Source organism: Papio anubis, chromosome 20 (assembly GCF_008728515.1).
Source record: "Papio anubis isolate 15944 chromosome 20, Panubis1.0, whole genome shotgun sequence".
In the NCBI taxonomy this organism is placed as follows: domain Eukaryota; kingdom Metazoa; phylum Chordata; class Mammalia; order Primates; family Cercopithecidae; genus Papio; species Papio anubis.
Genome location: NC_044995.1, coordinates 48,464,812 through 48,486,215, shown reverse-complemented (window position 1 = coordinate 48,486,215; position 21,404 = coordinate 48,464,812). Strand labels below are relative to the sequence as shown.

Below are 21,404 nucleotides of genomic sequence, written 5' to 3'. Positions count from 1 at the left end.
AAATAACTGAAGGAAGGCTGCAGAAGTACCACATTCGCAGCTTAAAGAAATGGAGGCCCAGAGGGCATGACTTCCCCACAGGCGCCCTGGAGGTTGAGGGGCAGGCCGGCCTGGGACCTGGGCTCCTCCCCGTCTCACTTCCGCGTCCCCAGCCCCCAAACAAGGCGGCGTTTCCCAAGCGGGTTGCTCTGGCCTGGTGCTAGTGAAATGAACTTGAAGCCAAGGGTCAAACACGATGACGAGGAGGGGCCCCGGGACACCGTGCGGGGGCGGTGTCCCCACTCAGGGCAGGCAATGGCCTAGGCAACTCTAGGGCTCCTGGGGGCCAGGCCTCTGCTCACTTCCCCCAGCCCCCTTCAAAGGGCAACAGGAAATAAACCAGAAGGGGCCGCCAGCATTTAGGAACAAAATTTATTCCAATTTAAAACAGAGTTCATTTCAGGAGAAAGATATGAAAAGTCGACTTCCATCGGTGTCCGGATTAAGGGTCAGGGCCGGTGGCTGTGGGAGGTGACACTGAGCCGCCTCTCAGCCCCTCCTCCCATCCCTCAACGCGCACAACACATGCATTTCAAATGGTAAAAGGCTTAAAAACAGCTTGTATAGAATATTTTTTTTAAATAGATTAAGGTTGAAATTGTCTGAAATCAGGACTGTGTAATATACAAGTATCACCGGGTCCCGTCCACCAGGCCAGCCGCAGGATCCGCTGCCACCACTGGGGACATTGGCACGGGGACGCCCCTCCGTGGGAGCTGGGAGACCCAGAGTGTGGGTCTTGCGGTGGCCGGGGACTGCTGCCACCTGGGCGTGACATGGTCGGAGGTGGTCGGCACTCACGAGAAAGCATTGGCAGGTGAGATTCACCAAGGTAAAAACACACACCCCACATGTGGCAAGGGTGGGGGTCAGCTGTCCCTGCCCCTGGGTGCCACTGGCACGAGAACCACCGCCTGGGACTCTCCTGGAGCAGGCACCCCTGCCCCGGGCCTGCGACACCCACCTCCGCTTTTTTGGGGTGCCAGGGGATCAGGCACTCAGACCCAGAGGACCCAGGCCAAGACGTTTTGGCGGCCCCAGCCCGGCTCTGGGATGCTTGGCACGGCCCCCTCCCTGGGAAGGGCTAATACGTAGCCCGGCAGCGCCCCAGCTGCGTGCTGGACGACTCCACCCTCAGGCCACGGCCAGGTCACCTTGTGCGATTTGGGCCCTCAGAGATGCCACAAGCACAGGCCCCCCAGAGGACTCTGCTGCCGGAAAAGGTTGCCGCGGCCCTGCCAGGGGTGGCCCCATCTGCTCCCCCAAGGCATCGCCGGGCCCCAGCACTCGCCACGGGGCTTCTGGAGCCAACCCTCTTAGGTAGACACCTGGCACAAAAAAGGACGCTTCTGGGTGAGGCGGAAGAAAAGTGGCGTGGGGAAGCCGGGGGGGTCCCGCCGGCCCCGTCTCCCCGTGGGGCTGATCACCAGAAATGTAGCTGCCCTGACCTGCACACATCTACCCTGCCCCCTCCACGGGGCTCCCCGCTTTTCTCCCCCTGGAAGCCAGCAGACAGCCCTGCGGGCAAGGAGGCCAAGGCAGGCCTGACAGTGGCGGGCGGGCGGGCAGGAACTGCTGGTCGGGGTGGCCGTATTTTGGGGCTGTCTTTGTCATCTGTCGAAGCAGCCGTGCAGGGTCCCAGAGTGGCGGCGGGCGAAGGCAGCACGGGCGATCCATCCCTGGGACAGCTGTGCGAAGCCCAGATCCACAGGGCACCGTAGTGTTCAGTCAACAGCGGACGAAAAAGCCACCTCCCCAAACACAGTCCCCTCGTTCCCACCTTCCGAGTCTCTCGGGGAGAGCCAGTCTCGGTGCCTCAGTGCCTAAGGGGCTCTGGGAGTGGCCCCCGGGGCTGTGGCTCAGTGCGGCGTGGCCTGACGGGCCGTGGCCGTGGCCAGCCAGGCCTGGAAGCCGTCCAGGCCGGTGCCTGCTGCCACCTTCCACGCGCCCCTGGCCAAAGTGCGAGTGCTGGCTTCCGCTCCCCCGGGGCAGGGCTCGGGGGCGGGCACAAGTGCTCAGGACAAGGCCACGCACAGAGCAGCCGGCCACGTCCCTCTCTCTGCCTCTCGGGTACACACCTGAGAATATTCTGTAAAAGTCCTCACCCCACCCTCACTGTTTCCAAATTGGTGACAACACAAAGCAGAACAAAACGAAAATAAATGCCCCCATCGAAGTGGCGTTTCTCCCAGTGTCACTGGGGAGCCACCCCCCAGTTGCCAAGCCCATGTGGGCTCTGGTGGGGTGCGCTCCAGCCAGGGCAGGGTCCCCGGGCAGCCCCAAGAGGCCAGTGTTGGCCCTGGAGGCACAGCCCAGAGGAGCCCCCGTGGCTCCAGCCCAGGGACCCTTCCCAGCCTCTGCAGAGAGACGGGGGACCCTGCCATGACAGAGGGCCCAGGGCGTTTCTTCAACCTGTGAGTCAGGCCTTCTTTTTCCTCAAAAAAAAAAAAAAAAAAAAAAAAAAAAAGGTTAGGCACTTCCCAGGGTGGGCGACTGAGGGAGCCCCCCACCCCCTCTTCAGGAGTCCAGTGAGCGAAGCACAGCATTGATTCGTGAAGAGGCGAGGCGCACTGGGCGTCAATAACTTAAAAAGGGGGGAAAACGTCAGTCTCCGAGTCTCCACGCCTTTCGTGAGGAAGAAAAGAAGCGGGAAGGAGAAAGAAGCAGCAGGTGGGGTTGGAAGGTCAGCCGTGGGGGGCTGCGAGGCGGGGGCCCCCATGCTGGCTGGCAGGGGCTCTGTGAGGCCCGGAGTCACTGGGGGCACGGGGCGTGTGTGGGTTTTATGCTTCGTTGCTTTTTTTTCTTTTTTCTTTTTTTTTTTAGAAAAAAGCGAGCCATAAGTCAAGGCCAGAAAAAGGCTGCTTTGCCGTTGACAGAAGGTGAGAAGGTGTGGGACGTGTGCGGAGGGAGAGATGTACATCCCCTGATAACTGTGAAATAAAAACCATTTGTTAAAAATATGAAAAAAAAAAAAAAGAAAGAAACTCCTCCCGCGGGCAGAGGCCCCGGCCCAGGCTCGGCAGCGCCACCTGCCCGGCAGCCACGGGCACCGTGGAAGGCAGGTCCTGCCCCGTGTCTCCGTCCTGTCTCCCCGGGCCTGGGCGCTCAGACCAGGTTGTACTCCTTGAGGTTGAGCTGCAGGATGGTGTCCTTCACGGCCGCGAACACGAAACGGATGTTCTCCGTGTCGGTGGCACACGTGAAGTGTGAGTAGATGATCTTGTCGCTGTCGGGGTTCAGGTCCACGAACATCTTCAGGATGAACTCCCGCGCCGCCTGAGCATCCCGCTGGGGCCCTGGGGGAGGGCGGAGGGTGAGGCTGTGCCCGGCCCAGCCCAGCCCAGGGCAAGGGACTCGTGGGCCCCTTTGTCACTCCCAGGGGATGAGTGAGCAAGGCCCACAGCCCACCCGGCTCGCCCCCAGCCCAGAGCCCACTGCATGCCTGACGGGCCGCTGCTCCCCCACCCGGGTGAGCTGCGGTGCCCATCCCACTGCAGCCCCAGGGCACTGCTGTCAGGGCCCAGGCCTCCAACCGGGGGCTCTGCACCCCCGCTGCTCCTCTGCTCAGCCCTCTGCCAGTCTCTACCCACTCAGTTCCACAGCCACAGCCTTCTAGGGCAGGCCTCTGGCATGGCTGCCCTGCGTGGCCCAGGGTGAGAGGAGAGGCCCCCAGGGCTGGGCAGAGAGCCCACAGAGCAGGAACAGCAGCCCCCACCCACCCACAGTGCCCCTGCTGCAGGCAGGGCCTCGGAGACGTCCCGGAGGCTCCAGCAGGTGCGCTGTTTCCCACCCGCGACCCCTGCCCTCCGCCACCCTGGACAACTCGGCGCCCGCCCAGTAACTCCTGACTGCCCCGATGGAAACGCCCCTGGGGGTGTTCAGGGGACCACTCTGGGGACTGGCGGGACAGGGTTCCATGCCCAGTCCATTGGCCTCCCCCCACCAGGGCTCCCTGAGCCCACAGGACAGGCTGCCAGGCAGGGGCCACGTGTGGCTGGAGCAGGTGCAGCACCCCCCGCCACTCCCCTGCCCAGGGAGAGCAGGGCCCCGCACCTGCTCCAGCGACTGAGGTCATACCACGCGCCAGACCCCTCCCTCCCGCTGCCCTTCCAGAGGCAGAGCGCCCCGAGCGCGGCCCTCCTGACGATGGCACCGAGACTCGCGGGAGGAGCACAGATCCCAGGTGGAAGCGAGGGCGCCAGAGCTGTCCGGGGCCTCACCGCGCCTGGCGGGGACAGCTCTGAGTGGTGACAGCGCTAACGGCAGCCACTGACCACACAGACAAGGGCACACGACACCCTCTCCTGGCCGTCATCTGCAGGCCCAGAGAGGGCTGGGCATGTGAAGACCCTCAGTGCTCAGCTGCCCTGACCGCCCCGCGGGGCAGGGGCCACACAGTGAGGGAGGGGCCCAAGCCTGTGGGCACTTACGTACAGAGGAGGACGCCGGGGCTACCACCAAGGTCCCCACGGGGCTGCGCTGACAGTGTGCATGAACCCTTCCTGTGAGACCCTCCCATACGGGATCACCTATACAGGACACCCCCATACAACAACTCCCTCCCGTATGACAGCCACCGATACAAGACTCCCCCTCCCCATGGTGCCCTCCTGGTATGAGACCCCTCCCACCCGAGATCCCCCGCCCCGGGAGACCCCTCCCACCCAAGTCCCCCATGCCGTGCGCAGCCCAGCGCACCGTCGAACTCGGGGAAGTAGTCCACCAGGTGCGAGTACAGGATCTTGTCCTCCAGCAGGTCCTTCTTGTTGAGGAACAGGATGACGGAGGAGTTCTGGAACCAGGGGTAGGTGATGATGGTCCGGAACAGGGCTTTGCTCTCCTCCATCCGGTTCTGGCAGAAGCGAAGGCACCGGGGATCAGAGGGGCCCTCCCCACTGCACACAGCCTGAGGGGCAGCTGAGGGGACCCGAGTGAGGGGACCCAGGCTCGGCAGGTGGAGAAGGCCCGGTCCCCCATGCTGCCCCTGCTCAGGACAGGACCCACCTCATTGTCCGACTCCACCAGGACTTGGTCGTATTCGCTGAGGGCGACGAGAAACATAATGGATGTCACGTTCTCAAAGCAGTGGATCCACTTCCTCCGCTCCGACCGCTGGCCGCCCACATCCACCATCCTGAAAGGACACAGCGCCAGGACTCAGCCACCTGGGGCCCCAAGGCTCAGTCTGCAATCCCAGGACGGCTACCACACAGGACCCTCCTGCCATACCAGACTGACAGCGGCTGGAGCAGGAAGAGCCCCCACTGTTAGAACCAGCAAGGACGCTCTGAGAGCAGCCGCCCCGCCTCCAGAAGTGACCACTGCAGACCCTTCCCTCACTGACAAAGGGGCCCGAGACCACTGGGCCCAGGGGAGCGGGCGCTAGGGTGGGGGTGCGAGAACCCAGAGGATTCTGGGCACCAGTTGCTGCAGGAACCTGCGATGGGTGACCAGAGACCCTACGTCCGGCATCTGGATGTCACCCTGAGTACAGAAGCCTTTCCCCTCGCTAGGGCCAGGGACACAGATGTTCACCAAGTGTCGCTCACAGGAGTAAACACTGATGCCACAGTTGCTCCCTGCAGGACCCCCAGTGATGGCTGCAGAGGGCAGAGTTGCTGGTACCGTCCTGGGGCAGGAGAGCAGCCCCGCCTGGTGAGCAGCCCAACCTCACACTCTCGGGCCACACACAAGCGGGAGAAAAAATCAGCTCAGACGGTACCTGTGGGCGTGGGTTCCTTACAGGAGGTTTACCTCTTTCTACTTGTGACTTTTCTAAGTTTTCTGTAATGAAGAAAGGCACTTTGGTCTTCTTGAAAGAATACAAAGGCAGAAGCGGAGAGTGCCGCTCAGGCCTCGGCCCCAGGCCCCAGGGAAGGCCGGGGTCCCTGCAGCTCTGCCGAGGACAGCGGGCTGCCTTGGGCATGTGAGCCGTGAAATCCACCTGGTCTGGTCTGCAGAGGAGTCCAGCAGGCACAGGTGGATGACAGATGTGCCAGGTAGCTCTAAGGGACAAGAGGGCCCGCACCAGCAGCTGCGGCCAGGCGGGAGGGCAATGGGTGTGCCGACACCAGGCCACAGCCCATTTGGAGTGTGAGGACTCTCCTGCATGCCTGTGGCAGCCGGCAGGGCTGGGATCCAGGTCCCCCTGTGTCTTGTCCCCACCTGAGTGGGCAGGAGACCCTCCTCATGCACTGGGGTGATCCCACCAGCCTTCAAGGCCTCCAGACAGGGATCTGGCCTCCAGCTGCATCCCAGAGCACCTGGCCGGCCCTCTGCTGGCTCATGGCGGACAGAGGCGGCTGGCAGAGAAATGACGGTGGCAGAGGACTGGGCTCAGGACGGGGCTCTGCACCCAGCACAGAGGACACAGTCGGAGCTGGGAAGGGCCCGGAAGGTGGTGGGGAGGAGGTGACACACCTGGCCTGAGCTCAGGGAGGGGACAGGACATTTCTGACAGAGGACACAGAGGCCTGTGCTGTGAAGGAGCCAGCGTGGGGCTGCGAGGGGACCCTGAGACACGAGGTGGGGAGGGGATGGTCATGCCACACCCTGGCCTGTGCCCAGCTAGCCTCAGCTTTATCCCGGGGTCATGGGCCCCGTGTGAATAAAAAACAAGAAAAACTTGCATTCCTGAAACAACATACACCATCGCCCGTGTCCAGAGAGGACACCACAGCTTCTGCGGCCCGGCCTGCTCTGGTCCCAGGAGCCACCCAGAGCTCGGCATTCCTTGGCTTGTGGCCACGCTGCTCCGTCCCTGCCTCCATCCTCACGCCGCACCCTCCCTGCCTGCGCTGGGAGGCCAAGCTGGGAGGACAGGCGGGGAGAACAGACAGACGGCAGGGGGTGGCACCCCCAGCCCTGGGGTGGGTTTCAGGGCAGGGCCCTCAAGGAAAACCCCACATACTTCCTGGAACCCTCACAATGGCCTCGGCAGTGCACCAGCTGGGTGGGGACACCCTGGCCGGGAGGCATCATTCCCTCATGAGGGCCAGTGCCAGGGCGAGCTTGTGCTGCAGAACCGTCCCCAGCAGAACCCGGGGACCGTTCTGATCTGGAAACGGGGTCTGTGCAGATGTCACCGGTTAAGATGACGTCACACAGAGGTAGGGTGGCCCTGGCCAAGGACAGGTGATAAGAGAACAGAGGCAAAGGCGCAGGCAGGCAGGACGCCACATGAAGAGGGGGCAGGGATGGGGCAACGTGGCCACAAGCCAAGGATGCAGCCACCACTAGGAGCTGGGTGAGGCCTGGGCAGATCCCCTCCGCCTCAGAAGGACCCGGTCCCACCCACACCTGCATCTTGGCCTTCTGGCCTCAAGCACTGGGCGGGAATAAGGCCTGCGGAGGGAGTCTCACACCTGGCCCCAGCAGCCCAGGACAGGCACGCCCAGCCCTGCCCCTCAGCGGCCCGACAGCAGCCAGGGCCTTAGCACTGGAGATGTTGTACAGGGCCAGGGCCAGGCAGGCAGGGTCCACACTCCCAGGGACAGCAGAGTCCAGCCAGCTGCGCAGCCGACCCGGCACATGACCCACGGAGGGTCCCCAGGGAGAACTCTGCTCTGCTGGCCGGCCCCAGCCACAGTGGACCTGGAGCCCCGGAGACCCGACGGGATCCACAGGGGCAGCCCATGAAGAACAGAATCCACCCCACACCATCCAGCGCCTCCACCCCAGCCTGGAGCCCTCCTCCCTCCTCAGTCCCTATGAACCCCCTCACCTCGCTGCCTCGGTCCCTATGACATCCCCTCCCCTCGCAGCCTCGGTCCCTATGACCACTCCTCCCCTCACAGCTTCAGTCCCTACGACTTCCCCTCCCCTTGAGGCCTTGGTCCCTATGATCCCCCTCCCCTGGCAGCCCGGTCCCTATGACCCCCCTCCCCTCGCAGCCTCGGTCCCTATGACCCCCCCCGCACCCTGCGGCACCCCCTCCTCCAGCCAACACTCCAGACCCCAGCCCCATGGTCGCTCCATCCAGGCCCTGGCCCATTGTGGAGACCCCGTCCAATGTCCTCCCCGCCAGGTCTCTTTGGCTGCCAGTCTGGATGGATGTGACTACAACCCCCACACCCCCACAGCTCCTTCCCTGTGCGGCCCTGGCTCACACATACTTAGAGATAAATCTTATCTCCCGGCCTGGTCAAACACACCCTGAGGATGAAGACTCATGGGCTTTTTTTTCTTTAATAAGACAAGACAGGGTCTCCCTCTGTCGCCCAGGCTGGAGTCCAGTGGCGGCGCCATCATGGCTCACTTCAGCCTCGACCTCCTGGGCCTGAGCGATTCTCCTGCCTCAGCCTCCTGAGTAGCTGGGACCACAGGTGCGCACCACCACACCCGGCTAACTTTTCAAATTTTTTTAGAGACAAGGTCTTGCTATGTTGCCCAGGGTGGTCTCCAACTCCGGGACTCAGGCGATCCTCCCGCCTTGGCCTCCCAGAGCACTGAGTGCGCAGGCGTGAGCTGACACAGCAAGCAAAGGAGCCTCTCAGCGCCCCCCGCCTGCTGTGGCCCGGGTGGTACCTGAAGATGATGTTCTCCAGGTCGAAAGGGTACTCGATGATGCCGGTGGTGGGCACGCGGACCCGCAGCACGTCCTGCTGGGTGGGCAGGTAGCCCGAGGTTGCGATGCGGTCCACGTCGGTCAGGTAGCTGCAACACAGTGGGGGTCGCTCAGGCCAGCTGCCCCCGTCCGTGGGTGCGGCACCCACCCAGAGCAACAAGCCAGCGTCTACACAGCGCAGCTACTGAAGTCCACGCCTGATTCCGGCTTCCTCGGTTCCCCTCATGCCTTTTCCTGCTCAGCCCGCAAGCCCTCTCTGGGACCCCACCTGGCATCAGAGGGTCTCCTGAGGCCCTCTGGGCTGTGACCGTTTCCCATTTCTGAAGCCCTGGGCAGTCCTGAGTGGGGCGACTCTCGAGTGGTCTGCCTGGGAGGCCGGGTGCCTGCACAGACCTTTCCGGCACCACCCGCAGGCCCTGGCATTTGGCTGCAAGTGCTTGGTTATCTGGGCCCTCCCACAGCCTCCCAGAGGCAGGGAACACACGGAAGACGAGCAGGAGGGGCGGGGGACGGGCCTGTCCTTGTCCCCTTAGGGCCTCTGCCTGCCGAGCATGGAGGGCAGTAGTGCACAGCCTGCCGCGCGGGGGCCTCCTGCAGCCACGGCCCGGCCACCTGTCAGCACACAAGTCATCCCCTATCCCAGGCCCAGAGACTGGGAGAACCCCGACATCAGTCAGGGTCATAGCCAGTCACTAGTGGGAGACGTGGCTCTGGGGACGATGCCACAGGCAGGAGTGAGACAGCCCAGGGTGTATCCACCTCCCATCCCACGGCCCTTCTAGGAGACTGTGGGTTTGCGCCACAGGCCACAGGCCAGGCTCCAGCACTGAGGGTGGCCAGGAGCTCAGTCTTGACCCAGGGAGGGCAGTGGCAGGGCCAGGCGTACAAGGAGGCCAGTGTCACACCAGAGTCCACGGGCTCCTGCCAAAGCATGGCCCGTCCAGGGTCTGCTCTGCTCTGGTCCCTCCAGCCAGGTGGCTGGGGCCCACCATGTCCCTGCCCCAGGCGAGTGGGCAGGGGGCACCACAGGCGCTGCGGAGGGCTTCCCGAAGGGTCCCGGGCGCCGGCCCGCAGCCACCGTTCCCATGCCGCCTCCGGTGCGGCCGCACTTACTACTTGGCAGAGTCAGAGAGCTGGTACTCGCGCCTGCGGTCGTAGCACTCCTGGATGCCGGGGTCATCCCACAGGGTCTTGATGGCGCTGACGTACTGATGCTCGAAGGTGGTCACCTTCTCCACGTCCACCTCCCGGATCAGGAGCGCATTGGCCTGCGAGGGTGGGCAGGGGAGAGGCCAAGAGCTCACCAGGGGCCACGGAGCCACCAGAAAGCTCGAGCGGCCCCTCTTCCAAGCCTGGCTGGCCTGGGCAGCGTTCTGCAGGCTGCGCAGTCAGGACCACTGACAGTTTCGTGTAACCACGTGTCAGAAAAACACGAGACTGCCTCGCAGTGCGGTTCCTCCAACAAGGCCCCAAAACCAAAGTCTCCCAGTGGTGCTGTCTGCAGGGTGCCGGGAGGCCGGGCTTCGATTCACTTCTCAGAGGTGGGGAGGGGACGGCGTGGGGAACAAGCACGCGTGGGACACACACGCTTCAAACCCGGGACCCGCAGGAGGGCAGTGCAGCACCGAGCACGATGGAGCACGACAGCAGAACAGACGGCCGCGGCGCCCAGAGTGGGCGAACAGCCCCAGCACTCACTGCCTCCAGAGACACTGGGAGGCAGGAAGCCCAGACACAGGGCGTTGCAACCAGCGGCACCGCCCGCAGTGTGCAGCTCCAGACTCAGTTTCTGCCCCGCCTGGCTTCTCTCTTTCGTCCAAAAAATGCTTATCAAACACCATCAAGGGCAGGCACCACACCCGGTGCTAAGGACGGCGTGCGGCCCCCGAGCCGCCGCACTCAACAGTTTACCAACAGTTCACCCGGTGCCCCAACACGAGCCGCCTCCCCCTCACGCAACCCTGGGCAGTGGGCGGCCTCAGGCCCCAGCTTGCTGCCCTGTCACAAAGGCAGGCCGACTGCACAGACATGTGCTTGCACACACACACGCACACCCTTCAGCGGCAGACACTGTAGGGGACTGTCCATTCCCCTCCTGACGCTCCGTATCCCTGTCCCCCGGGGGCACAAGCCGACATGACCAGCCACAGTTTGGCTGAGGGACTGGGGAGGGGACATACTGGGTGGGACCCAGATGGGAAAGAAGGGAGTCTTGCCCTGGGCTCTGGGAGCCATGGGGCCCTCTCAGGCCCCCCAGAGTGGAGACTCAGCCCTTGCTTGTCCCCTCTGAGCAAAGCTCCCTGGCCCCGACTCCAACTTCAGCCCTCCCCTTGCCCTGCCCCCAGCCTCTCCATCTGGCCTGGGATAAGCACACCTAGGGGGACTTGGAAAAAGAGACACAAACCCCAAAAATCCCACTCCCTGGAAACGTCCAGATTAGGGATCAGCAATCTGCTTCTGCAGAGAGCCAGAGAGCACGCCCAGCTGTCCCGACCACACGGACCGTCTCCAGCACTCAGCTCTGCTGCTGCTGCCGAAGCACCATGGGCAACATGGCAGAAATGGGTAAGTACCAATAAAACTTTACCGACAAAATCAGTCTGTAGTTTGCAGACACCTGTTTCAGATGTTGATGGAGATCTATGCCCAAACATGAATGTGGACGCTCAGAGGGGGCCACAGCTGGAGGAGATCACAGCGGGAGACAGGGCAAGTGGCAAACCAAGATCTAAGCACAAGAGCCCCACCCCTGAAAACAAGGCTACAAAAGCGGGATCAACGGCCCCTCGGCTAGAAGGCCCCAGGGAGGCCACTGGCAGGAGCCACGGCTGCCCGGCTGCTGGGCCTGCCCCATAGGGCAGCCACTCGGGGAAACTGTCTGGAGGCTTCTCAGAGGGCAAATTCAGGGTAACCCTGGGACCCAGCGATTCTGCTCCCGGGCACAGCATGCAACTGAGGGAAGGGAACACGTGGTCCACATAAACACATGTCCACAGACGGTCACAGCAGCTCCATTCCCAACAGCACACACATGGAGGCGCTCAAACATCCGCCAGGGGATAAATGGGCACATACACGGTCCCTCCATGCACTGGAACATGACTCAGCCATGAACAGGGATGAGGCTCTGACACACGCCACAGTGTGGATGCACCTTGAGGACGTCACGCTCAGTGACAGACGCTGGACACAAAACGCCACACAGTGTGCAATCCTATTTCTATGAAATGTTCAGGACAGGCCGAGCCACAGAGGCAGGAAGCGGATGTGTGGGTACCGGGGCTGGAGGAGGGGGTGGAAGTAATAGCCAATGGGGAAGGGGCTTCCTTTGGGAAGATGAAACGTTCCGGAATCCGACAGCGGTGATGGCTGCACGACTATGCAAACATATCGAAAACCACCAGATTATACCCGTTAAGCAACTGAAGTACATAGAATGTGAATTATAACTCAATAAAGCTGTGATTTAAAAACAGGGCATCAAACAACCTCTACTTTATTAAAAAAAAGAACAAAAAAACCAGGGCGGAGGCCAGGCATGGTGGCTCATACCTGTAATCCCAGCACTGTGGGAGGCCAAAGCAGGAGGACTGCTTGAGCCCAGGAGTTCAAGACCAGCCTGGGCAACATGTGAAATTCCATCTCTACAAAAATTACAAAAAGTAGCTAGGCGTGGTGGTGCACCTGTAGTCCCAGCTACCCGGGAGGCTGAGGTGGGATCACCTGAGCCCACAGCTACTTGGGAGGGAGGCTGTGGGGCTCAGCCACGCAATGCCCGTCACAATTCTCCAGCTGGCCCCCAGGAAGGCAGTGGTTGCTGTTTCCACATCCATGACAGGAACGGATGGATGACCGGGGTAGCCTGGGCTGGCCGGGACCCCCGGCACAGCCCCACCCCGGCAATGCGGCCACGTGCTCACCGCCAAGCCCACAGCTGCCCAGGCGCTCCCCTCCCCAGGCGCCCGCGGCTCACCTTGTTCTGCTCGTACTTGTAGAGGATCTTGAGCGTCTCCATGGCCCGGATCATGGCCTGCATGGCAGTGAAGATGTTCTGGTAGACGAGCTTGGTGAAGCTGCGCTTGTCCTCCTCCGAGTAGCCGGCGCCATGGATGATGCGCATCTGCTTGATGAAGGTGCTCTTCCCGCTCTCGCCCGTGCCTGGGGACGGGGCACGTGAGGGCGGGTGGCAGTCGGGGCCCGGCTCTCGTGCCGCTGCCCCCTCTCACCCAGACCCCGCCACGCTGCAGCGCCCAGCATAGGAAACCAAAGCGCGTGAGGCTGACCGTCTCTCCAGCAAACGCCACAGCCTCCTGACTCCTCAGAAAGAGTTTACAAAGTACCCTTCCCATTCTCCTCCAAGCCAGGGTCTTATTGGAACCACCCTTTTCCAGAAGTTCTGCAAGGACACACTTTCCTGGGGGCCAATTTGGTATTTACGTCAAAGACCACACGGTCTCAGGCCAAATCAAGTCACACGGCACTGGCCCCCAGCTGGGACTGCACAGCTCCCCCACGGCCACACCAGTTCATGATCAATGCCCGCCAGAGGGACAGCGCACAGATGCGGCGGCGGTGCCCCGACAGATGGGCTCACCCCAAGGGCTTCTCTGCACAGACCACTCCAAGGACTGGGCGCCCCCTTCCCCAGAGCTTTGCTCAGTGGCCACGGCCACCCTGCCCCCGTGCGCCAAGCACCCCCGAGGCTCTCCCCTCTCCCTCTTGGTGCTGTGGCGGGGTCAGCCAGGACAGTCGTGCCTGCCGCAGGTGGCCCTGAGCACGTGCCTGAACCCCTTTACGTCTCCATGTCTGCCATGACCTTGCTAATACCCACGATGCTTCCAGAGAGGAGTACGCTACCACCCCATCTCCGAGATGGGCACACTGAGGGTCCCAGGGCCCCAGACAATCAAAAAGACCAGCAAGTCAGCCTGGAGAAACTATCGGGAAAGGGGCCACGTGGCCAGCTGTCTCTCCACCCCAGCCTCCAGATGAGCCCCCCACGCATTCTGGGTGACAGGGGGGTCCTCACTCCAGCCCATCTCCTGCCTCCGCCTCTCACTACCTGGTCACCTCCTGGGCAGAGACTCCGTCTCCCCGCTTTTCTTCACCCTCACGTGCTGGGATGCCAATGCTGGGTTTTCCAATGTGTCCACAAATCTCTGATGCTCATCCCTTCCGAACTGGAGGCTAATTCCCCTCCCCTTGAGGATGGGCTGGACTTAGTGACCTGCTTCTAGCAAACAGAATGTGATGGAAGTGACAGCGTGCCATCTCCAAGGCTAGTTCACGAAAGGCACAGGGCTGCCTCCTTGCTCTCCCTCTGGGGTCACGGGCTCTGGGGAAGGCAGCCGCCCTGCTGTGAGCACCCTCCCGCAGCTCCACGGAACTGAGGCCTCCCACCAACAGCCACTAGAGGGAGCCAGCCTGTGAGAGGCTCCTCCAGCCCCAGTCCAGCCTTCGAATGATGTGGCCCTGCTTGGCTGGTATCGTGACTACAACTTCTGAGAGAGCCCAATCCAGGACCACGCAACCAAGTGCTCCCAAATTCCCAACCCTCAGAAACTATCTGAAGTAAGTTTTCTTAATTTAAGTTGCAAAGTTTTGTTAATTTAAGTTACAAACTATTACACAACAATAGCTAACTTCTAATTTCTAAAAAGAAACTGCTTCAACTCCCTACTCAAGTAATAACTCTGCTGAGGCCCCCGCTGGCCTAGAGACTCAAGCGTCACCGCCCCTCCCTGCGTGCCCCTAGCCCACCTCTCCAGGCTCACCTTCACCACCCTGTGTCTCTGAATCTTCCGGCACCTCCCCACTTCCACACACGTCACACGCTGTGCCCTCTGCCCACAGTGCTGTCCCAATCACGGCTGCCTGAAGGCTGCCTGGGGCTGGGACCCAGCTCACTTCCTCTCACAGCCTCTGCTCCACAAAGCCCCTGAGCCCCAATACAAGTCTCTCTCCTGTGCTTTCTGGAACCTTCCTTGCTGCCCACAGTGGACATCGTTGTGCAGCTGCCTGTCGCAAGCCCCCTCGCCTGGCAGCTCCTGGAGGCGAGACAGGCTGCGTGGGTCCCACAGTGGCCACAGCTGCCTTCGGGAGGCCCTTGACAAAGCCCAGGAACTGCTCACAGCACCTGTGTTCCCTGGGGGGGTCTCACAGAACACCCAACACATCCCGAGTGGGGAGCCCCAGCGGCAGCTGCCTCCTCCCAGTCCTTTTCTCAACCACGCTGCGTCCTTTTCAGAAGAAAGAAAATGGACTTTGATTCTGTCTCAGGCAGTGATCCGCCTCCCAGCCCTCACCTCATCCACAAAAGGTCAAACCCACCCAAGTTCCGGGACACGAGGGGTGAGAGTGGGTGTGCAGGTGAGACCACCTTCTCCCCAGAGGGACCCCCACACGCCCTTCCCTCACCGCACCCTGAAGAGAAGGGTGGTGGCATGGAGGGGATGTGATCTGAGCGGCCTCAGCTCTACTGACAGGTGTGAACGCTGGGCCCCGAGGGGTGCTCAGCAGCATCCCTGGCCCCCGCCCACTCCATCTCAGGAGCACCCCCCGAACTGTGACAACCACAGATGTTCCCAGACACTGCCAGTGTCCCGTGGGTCAAGACTGACCCCAGATGAGACTCTGTTTAAGAAAACTCTGGGGCCGGGCGCGGTGGCTCACGCCTGTAATCCCAGCACTTTGGGAGGCCGAGGCGGGCGGATCACAAGGTCAGGAGATCGAGACCACGGTGAAACCTCGTCTCTACTAAAAATACAAAAAATTAGCCGGGCGCGGTTGTGGGCGCCTGTAGTCCCAGCTACTCGGGAGGCTGAGGCAGGAGAATGGCGGGAACCCGGGAGGCGGAGCTTGCAGTGAGCTGAGATCTGGCCACTGCACTCCAGCCTGGGCGACAGAGCGAGACTCCGTCTCAAAAAAAAAATAAATAAATAAAAAAAATAAAAAAATAAAAAATAAAAAAAAAAAAAAAAAGAAAAGAAAACTCTGTTACACAACATGGCTGTTCCGTGGGTTTGTTTGGAAGAGTGCTGCACCTGGAAACAGCAAACACTCACACACACTGAAGGCCACACCGACGTGAGACCGGCACACCCTTCAAGCCCGCACCCCGGCACAGGCCCCACACAGCACAGGGGGCGAGGAGAGCCCTGCACTCCTGTCAGAAGGCGCCGCCCCTTGGTAACTTTGCACCCAACACACAAGGTCCCTCAGGCCATAAACACCTCAACTATGAAACAAAAAAGCAAGCCTCAGCTCTCAGTGAGGATGCCGGGAAGACCGAGACGGCCGAGAAGGAGTCTGAAATGCCAGAGGTCACTGCCCAGATGAGAACTGGCTCGGTACTACTGTTTGGGGTTTTGTTTTTTTTGTTTTTTGTTTTTTTTTTTTTTTTTGAGACGGAGTCTCGCTCTGTCGCCCAGGCTGGAGTGCAGTGGCCGGATCTCAGCTCACTGCAAGCTCCGCCTCCCGGGTTCACGCCATTCTCCGGCCTCAGCCTCCCGAGTAGCTGGGACTACAGGCGCCCGCCACCTCGCCCGGCTAGTTTTTTGTATTTTTAGTAGAGATGGGGTTTTGCTGTGTTAGCCAGGATGGTCTCGATCTCCTGACCTCGTGATCCGCCCGTCTCGGCCTCCCAAAGTGCTGGGATTACAGGCGTGAGCCACCGCGCCCGGCCCTGTTTGGGGTTTTGTTTTGTTTTTGCAGATGGAGTTTCGCTCCTGTTGCCCAGGCTGGAGGGCAGCGGCACAATCTCGGCTCACCACAACCTCCGGCTCCTGGATTCAAGCGATTCTCCGGCCTCAGCCTCCCGAGTCGCTGGGACTACAGGCGCCGCCACCAGACCCGGCTGATTTTGTATTTTTAGTAGAGGTGGTGTTTCTCCATGTTGGCCAGGCTGGTCTCAAATTCCTGACCTCAGGTGATCCACCCACCTCGGCCTCCCAAAGTGCTGGGATTACAGGCGTGAGCCACTGTGCCCGGCCTGCTTTGGGTTTCGTAAGGAAGGCAAAAATGACAACCACAGCCCTGGCTGGCCAAGGACCCCCATGGAGCTCTGCAGAGGCAATATGGGTACACGGATGGGGTGGGAGGCAGTTCACACCCATGCAGCCCTGCATGCACACATATATATGCATGAATATGCATACATGCACACAATGCACACGTGTGCGTGCATATACCTCAGCACATATGCACACTGCGTGCACACATGCATGTATGCACACACGTATGGACATGTACACACACATGCAGCCCATACACAGCTAGGCAGCTGCGTGTTAAGCCATGTGCACCACTCCCGCTGGGTGGAAGCCACCCGTGTCCCCCACGTAACCCACTAAAGCCAGGAGAGGCCACAGAGCGGGGCAGGAGCCCAGCAGGAGCTCTGGGCCACCGGAAGCCAAGCCAGGCCAGGTGGCCCCGGGCCTCTGGTGGCCCTGAGGTGCTGGCCACTGTTAAGCCTGGCCGTGCAGGGGCCAAGGGCGAGGCTCTGGACAGCACTCAAGCCAGGCCACGCCACTAGGTTCGGGTTTTCAAGATGCTTTGGCCCCAGCCTGCTTTTCAAGTCGCCCTGTCTCCCCGCGCCAACCCAGCTGCTGCCGCCTCCTGTCACACAGCACCTTGCAGCTGGGATGCGGGGGTTCCTGCAGAGCAGACCCTATGTCTGAAGGCCTGGGTCCTGCCTGAGCCCTCACACCCCGCGGCTGGGGCTCCACATTAAAGATCCTGGTCAGCAGAGGCTCGTTCCCACCTGACCGGCCGCCATGTGGCCCCAAAGCAGCAGCCCCAACTCAGGCCTCAGCCCACATGGCTCCACCCTGAGCCAGCCTGCCCTGCCGGCAGCCACACTCCTCCTGAAAGACGTCTGAGCTGGAAGGCTCTTTTGGCTCCAAAATCTTCAACAGCTGCCCACTGGAAAGAAACGCCAGCCCACTCCTCCCGAGACAATGTGTGAGCCCCTCCGAGATTCCGCCTCACTCTGGACTCGTCCACAGCCCCCTGCTGGCCCTCATCGCCCCATCTCAGGCCACCCGCCAGGGCAGAGCCTTCTGTCCACTCCTCACTGCACACCAAGCACCACAGCAGCTTTTCTCCTAAAAGCCAAAAAGCCAAAGCTCCACAGGCCCTTCAGCAGGTGCATGGGCGCAAAGACCCCACGCAATGGACCACTGCCCAGTCCTGGGAAGGAACGGACCACGGACCACACCACCACCCCAGGGCAACACACCAATGGTCCCACCCACAGCACTGAATGTCTGTGATCCTCCCAAATTCCTGTGTTAAAATCCTTACCCCTAAGGCAGGGGTGTTGGGAGGCGGATCAGCTCCTTCCGCCGCGGAGCTCTGGGGGCTCTTTCGTGAGTGCACTGACGAGTCCAGGAGGGATCACGTCCGCGTGAGAACATGGCAAGAAGGCACTGCCGTCTATGAACCGGGAAACACAACCACCCCCTACACCGAATCCACAGCGTCGCCATCTATGTACCAGGAAGCGCAACCCCCCCTCCCCATCACCCGCCCCCCGAATCCACAGAACCTTGATCTCAGACGTCCAGCCTCCAGAACCATGGGAGACAAACTCAGGTAGTTTACAAGCCACTGTGCCTGCAGTATTGTCACAGCAGCCCGAGCTGACTGAGACAGCGACAAAATATTAGGAAAAGAGGACACTGGGGGAAGCTGGGGATCCAGCCAGGGGTCCAGCCAGGGCCGGCACAAAAGGGCAGCTGGGAGGGTCCTGCAGGGCAGATGCTGCCTGGCCGCTGCCTGTGGCGGGGGAGCACGCACTCCACAGGTGACGAGTCAAACCCAGCTTCACATGCAGTCCTCCCACCCTCCCTCCCCGCCACGAGGCCGCACCCACCGCTGGGTCCCGCTGTGAGACCCCCAGGTTCCTGCCTCACGCTGGGTCTGGAGCTGGTGAGCTCAGCCTCCCAGGAGGCCGCCGCGGGCACTGGCAGCTGTGTGCGACGCCTGCTTCAGCACCAGGGTTAAATATCAACTACCCCTTGAATCAGGCCCTTCCCCTTCCCTAATGCCCGGGGAGCTCCCATTGCAGAAATTCAAAGGCCCGGCGTTCAGGAAGCGCCCAGCACCCCCGCAGCACGGGCCCTTCGAGGGTGGCTCTGCCATTCCCTCCTCAGGGAGGTGTGGCGGTCCCCGTCTGCAGCCTGCCACGCCAGCTTCCCAAGTGCAGGGGCTGTGGCTGCCCTGCCCACCTGCATCCCTAGCCCCTATGCAGAAGGCGCTGTGTACATGTTTCCTGAGCGAACTGAATGAACCTGGCCCTGGTCCACGGTGCTGGATGCCTCATGTCCCCATCGGGTCCCCTGCACTCCAGTGCCCGTCAGGATGGACCTGACTGCGTGTCACCAGCCACGGCTCCTGGGAGAATGGAGCCCACATCTCCCACACCTGAGGGAGTCTAGGTCTCCAGGAGGCCCCCACGCGACCACAAGCAAGGTGCTTTGCCTCTGCAAGCATGGTTCCTGGCAGGCCTGCCACAGGCCGCCCCACAGTGGACCCCAGATGCTAGGGAGCCTTCTGGAGGCAACCCTCAGGTGCACTCAGCACGCCACCACTAGGAGGGGCCAGAGTCCGCCCGCTGCTCCTACTGAGCCAGCTTCCAGAGGAGAAAACCACCCTCCGGACTGGACCCGCTGGCCAAGATCTGGAGAGGCCAACCAGGAGGAACCTGGTTCTCCTGTACCCTTCCTCCCGGCTCCCAGCAAACATCCCCAAACCGCAGGAAAGGAAGACGGAAGAAAAGGAGGCTCCAAACCCCACAAGAGGGCGCAGCCTGGAGAGCAGGAGCTGGGGACTTATCTCACACTCAAGATTCAAAGCCGGGCACGGAGGCTCACGCCTGTAATCCCAGCACTTTGGGAGGCCGAGGCAGGTGGATCATTTGAGATCAGGAGTTCGAGACCAGCCTTGCCAACATGGTTAAACACCGTCCCTACCAAAAAATTTGCAAAAATGGCCAGGCGCGGTGGCTCACGCCTGTGATCCCAGCACTTTGGGAGGCTGAGGCGGGCGGATCATGAGGTCAAGAGATCGAGACCATCCTGGCTAACACGGTGAAACCCCATCTCTACTAAAAATACAAAAAATTAGCCGGGCGTGGTGGTGGGCGCCTGTAGTCCCAGCTACTGGGGAGGCTGAGGCAGGAGAATGGCGTGAACCCAGGAGGCGGAGCTTGCACTGAGCCGAGATCACACCACCGCACTCTAGGCTGGGTGACAGAGAGAGACTCCATCTCAAAAAAAAAAAAAAAGGCCGGGCGCGGTGGCTCAAGCCTGTAATCTCAGCACTTTGGGAGGCCGAGGCAGGCGGATCACGAGGTCAGGAGATCGAGACCATCTTGGCTAACCCGGTGAAACCCCGTCTCTACTAAAAAATAAAAATAAAATAAAAAAACTAGCCGGGCGAGGTGGCGGGTGCCTGTAGTCCCAGCTGCTTGGGAGGCTGAGGCAGGAGAATGGCGTGAACCCGGGAGGCGGAGCTTGCAGTGAACTGAGATCCGGCCACTGCACCCCAGCCCCGGCGACAGAGCGAGACTCAATCTCAAAAAAAAAAAAAAAAAATTTTACAAAAAAAAATTAGCTGGGTGTGGCAGTAGGCGCCTGTAATCCCAGCTACTCAGGAGGCTGAGGCACGAGAATCAATTGAACCCAAGAGACAGAGGTTGCAGTGAGCTGAGATTGTACCACTGCACTCCAGTCTGGATGACAAGTAAGACCTTGTTTCGAAAAAAAAAGATTCAAGGCCGGGTACAGTGGCTCACACCTGTCATCCCAGCACTGTGAAAGGCCGAGGCAGGCGGATCACCTGAGGTCAGGAGTTTGAGACCAGCCTGACCAACATGGAGAAACCACATCTCTACTAAAAATACAAAAATTAGCCGGGTGTGGTGGCAGGTGCCTGTAATCCCAGCTACTCGGGAGGCTGAGGCAGGAGAATCACTTGAACCCAGAAAGCAGAGGTTGCAGTGAGCTGAGATTGCACCACTGCACTGCAGCCTAAGCGACAAAGTGACACTCTGTCTCAAAAATAAATAAATAAACAAACAACAAATAAAAATAAAAACTACATAAAGATTCAAGTAAGTAACCCATGACCCTAGCGGCAGGGCTGAGACCTGGGAGCCAACACCTGGGAGCCAGACTTCCAGGGTTCCAGGCTGCTTCCCGCCTATGACGCCTGAGCCGAGCCCCGCAGTGCCTAAGACAGTGCGATGTGGGCCGAGAAGCCAGGAAGCCCCCACAGGGCTGCGGGGAGGCCCAGGCCAGTGCACACACCGGGAGCAAGGTCAGAGCCGCAGGGCCCCACTAGGGGAAGTCACACGACCACGCATCAGCTCCCATGAGAAGGCGGGTCGGTGGCAGCCCACGCGTGTTCATGCGTGTGCCTGTGATCCTGGCTCCTGGAAACAGCCTGAAAATCTAACCCTGACCACGAGCTGTACCAGCGGGTGTGGGATCAGAGCCAGGCACCAACCTGACGCAGGGGCCCGAGGAGCGGCAGCCCTCCTGCAGTGGAGGACAGACGCCCCTCATCCAGCTTCACAAGGGGCCTCATGCCTGCCCCGCTTCCGTCTCAGAACCCCAGGAGGTAGACAGCACCTCAGCGCCGGATTGACTGGAGGGGAAACTGAGGCACAGAGCGGTCAAGCTGCCTCCCTGAAGTCCCACAACCCCTCACTGCAGGGCCTGAACAGACTTGGTTCTCCTGGTTCCACAGCTTATTGCCGGCAGCCCAGGGCGTGCTCTCTGTTCCAGCATGCACC

General features: G+C 61.0%; 1 protein-coding gene across 2 annotated transcripts in view; it reads right to left on the bottom strand.

The window, feature by feature from the left end:
* Positions 1 to 395: 395 nt before the first annotated feature.
* Positions 396 to 21,404, bottom strand: part of GNA11 (G protein subunit alpha 11) — a 28,988-nt gene continuing 7,979 nt past the window's right edge. For both annotated transcript variants that reach the window (XM_003914642.5, XM_009193129.4), the window contains exons 2-7: positions 12,579 to 12,763; positions 9,719 to 9,873; positions 8,566 to 8,694; positions 5,044 to 5,173; positions 4,738 to 4,891; positions 396 to 3,335 (exon numbers count right to left, since the gene is read on the bottom strand). In XM_003914642.5, the coding sequence (XP_003914691.2) occupies positions 3,145 to 3,335; positions 4,738 to 4,891; positions 5,044 to 5,173; positions 8,566 to 8,694; positions 9,719 to 9,873; positions 12,579 to 12,763 (944 nt within the window). In that variant the 3' untranslated portion in view covers positions 396 to 3,144. The remainder of the gene's footprint in view (positions 3,336 to 4,737; positions 4,892 to 5,043; positions 5,174 to 8,565; positions 8,695 to 9,718; positions 9,874 to 12,578; positions 12,764 to 21,404) is intronic.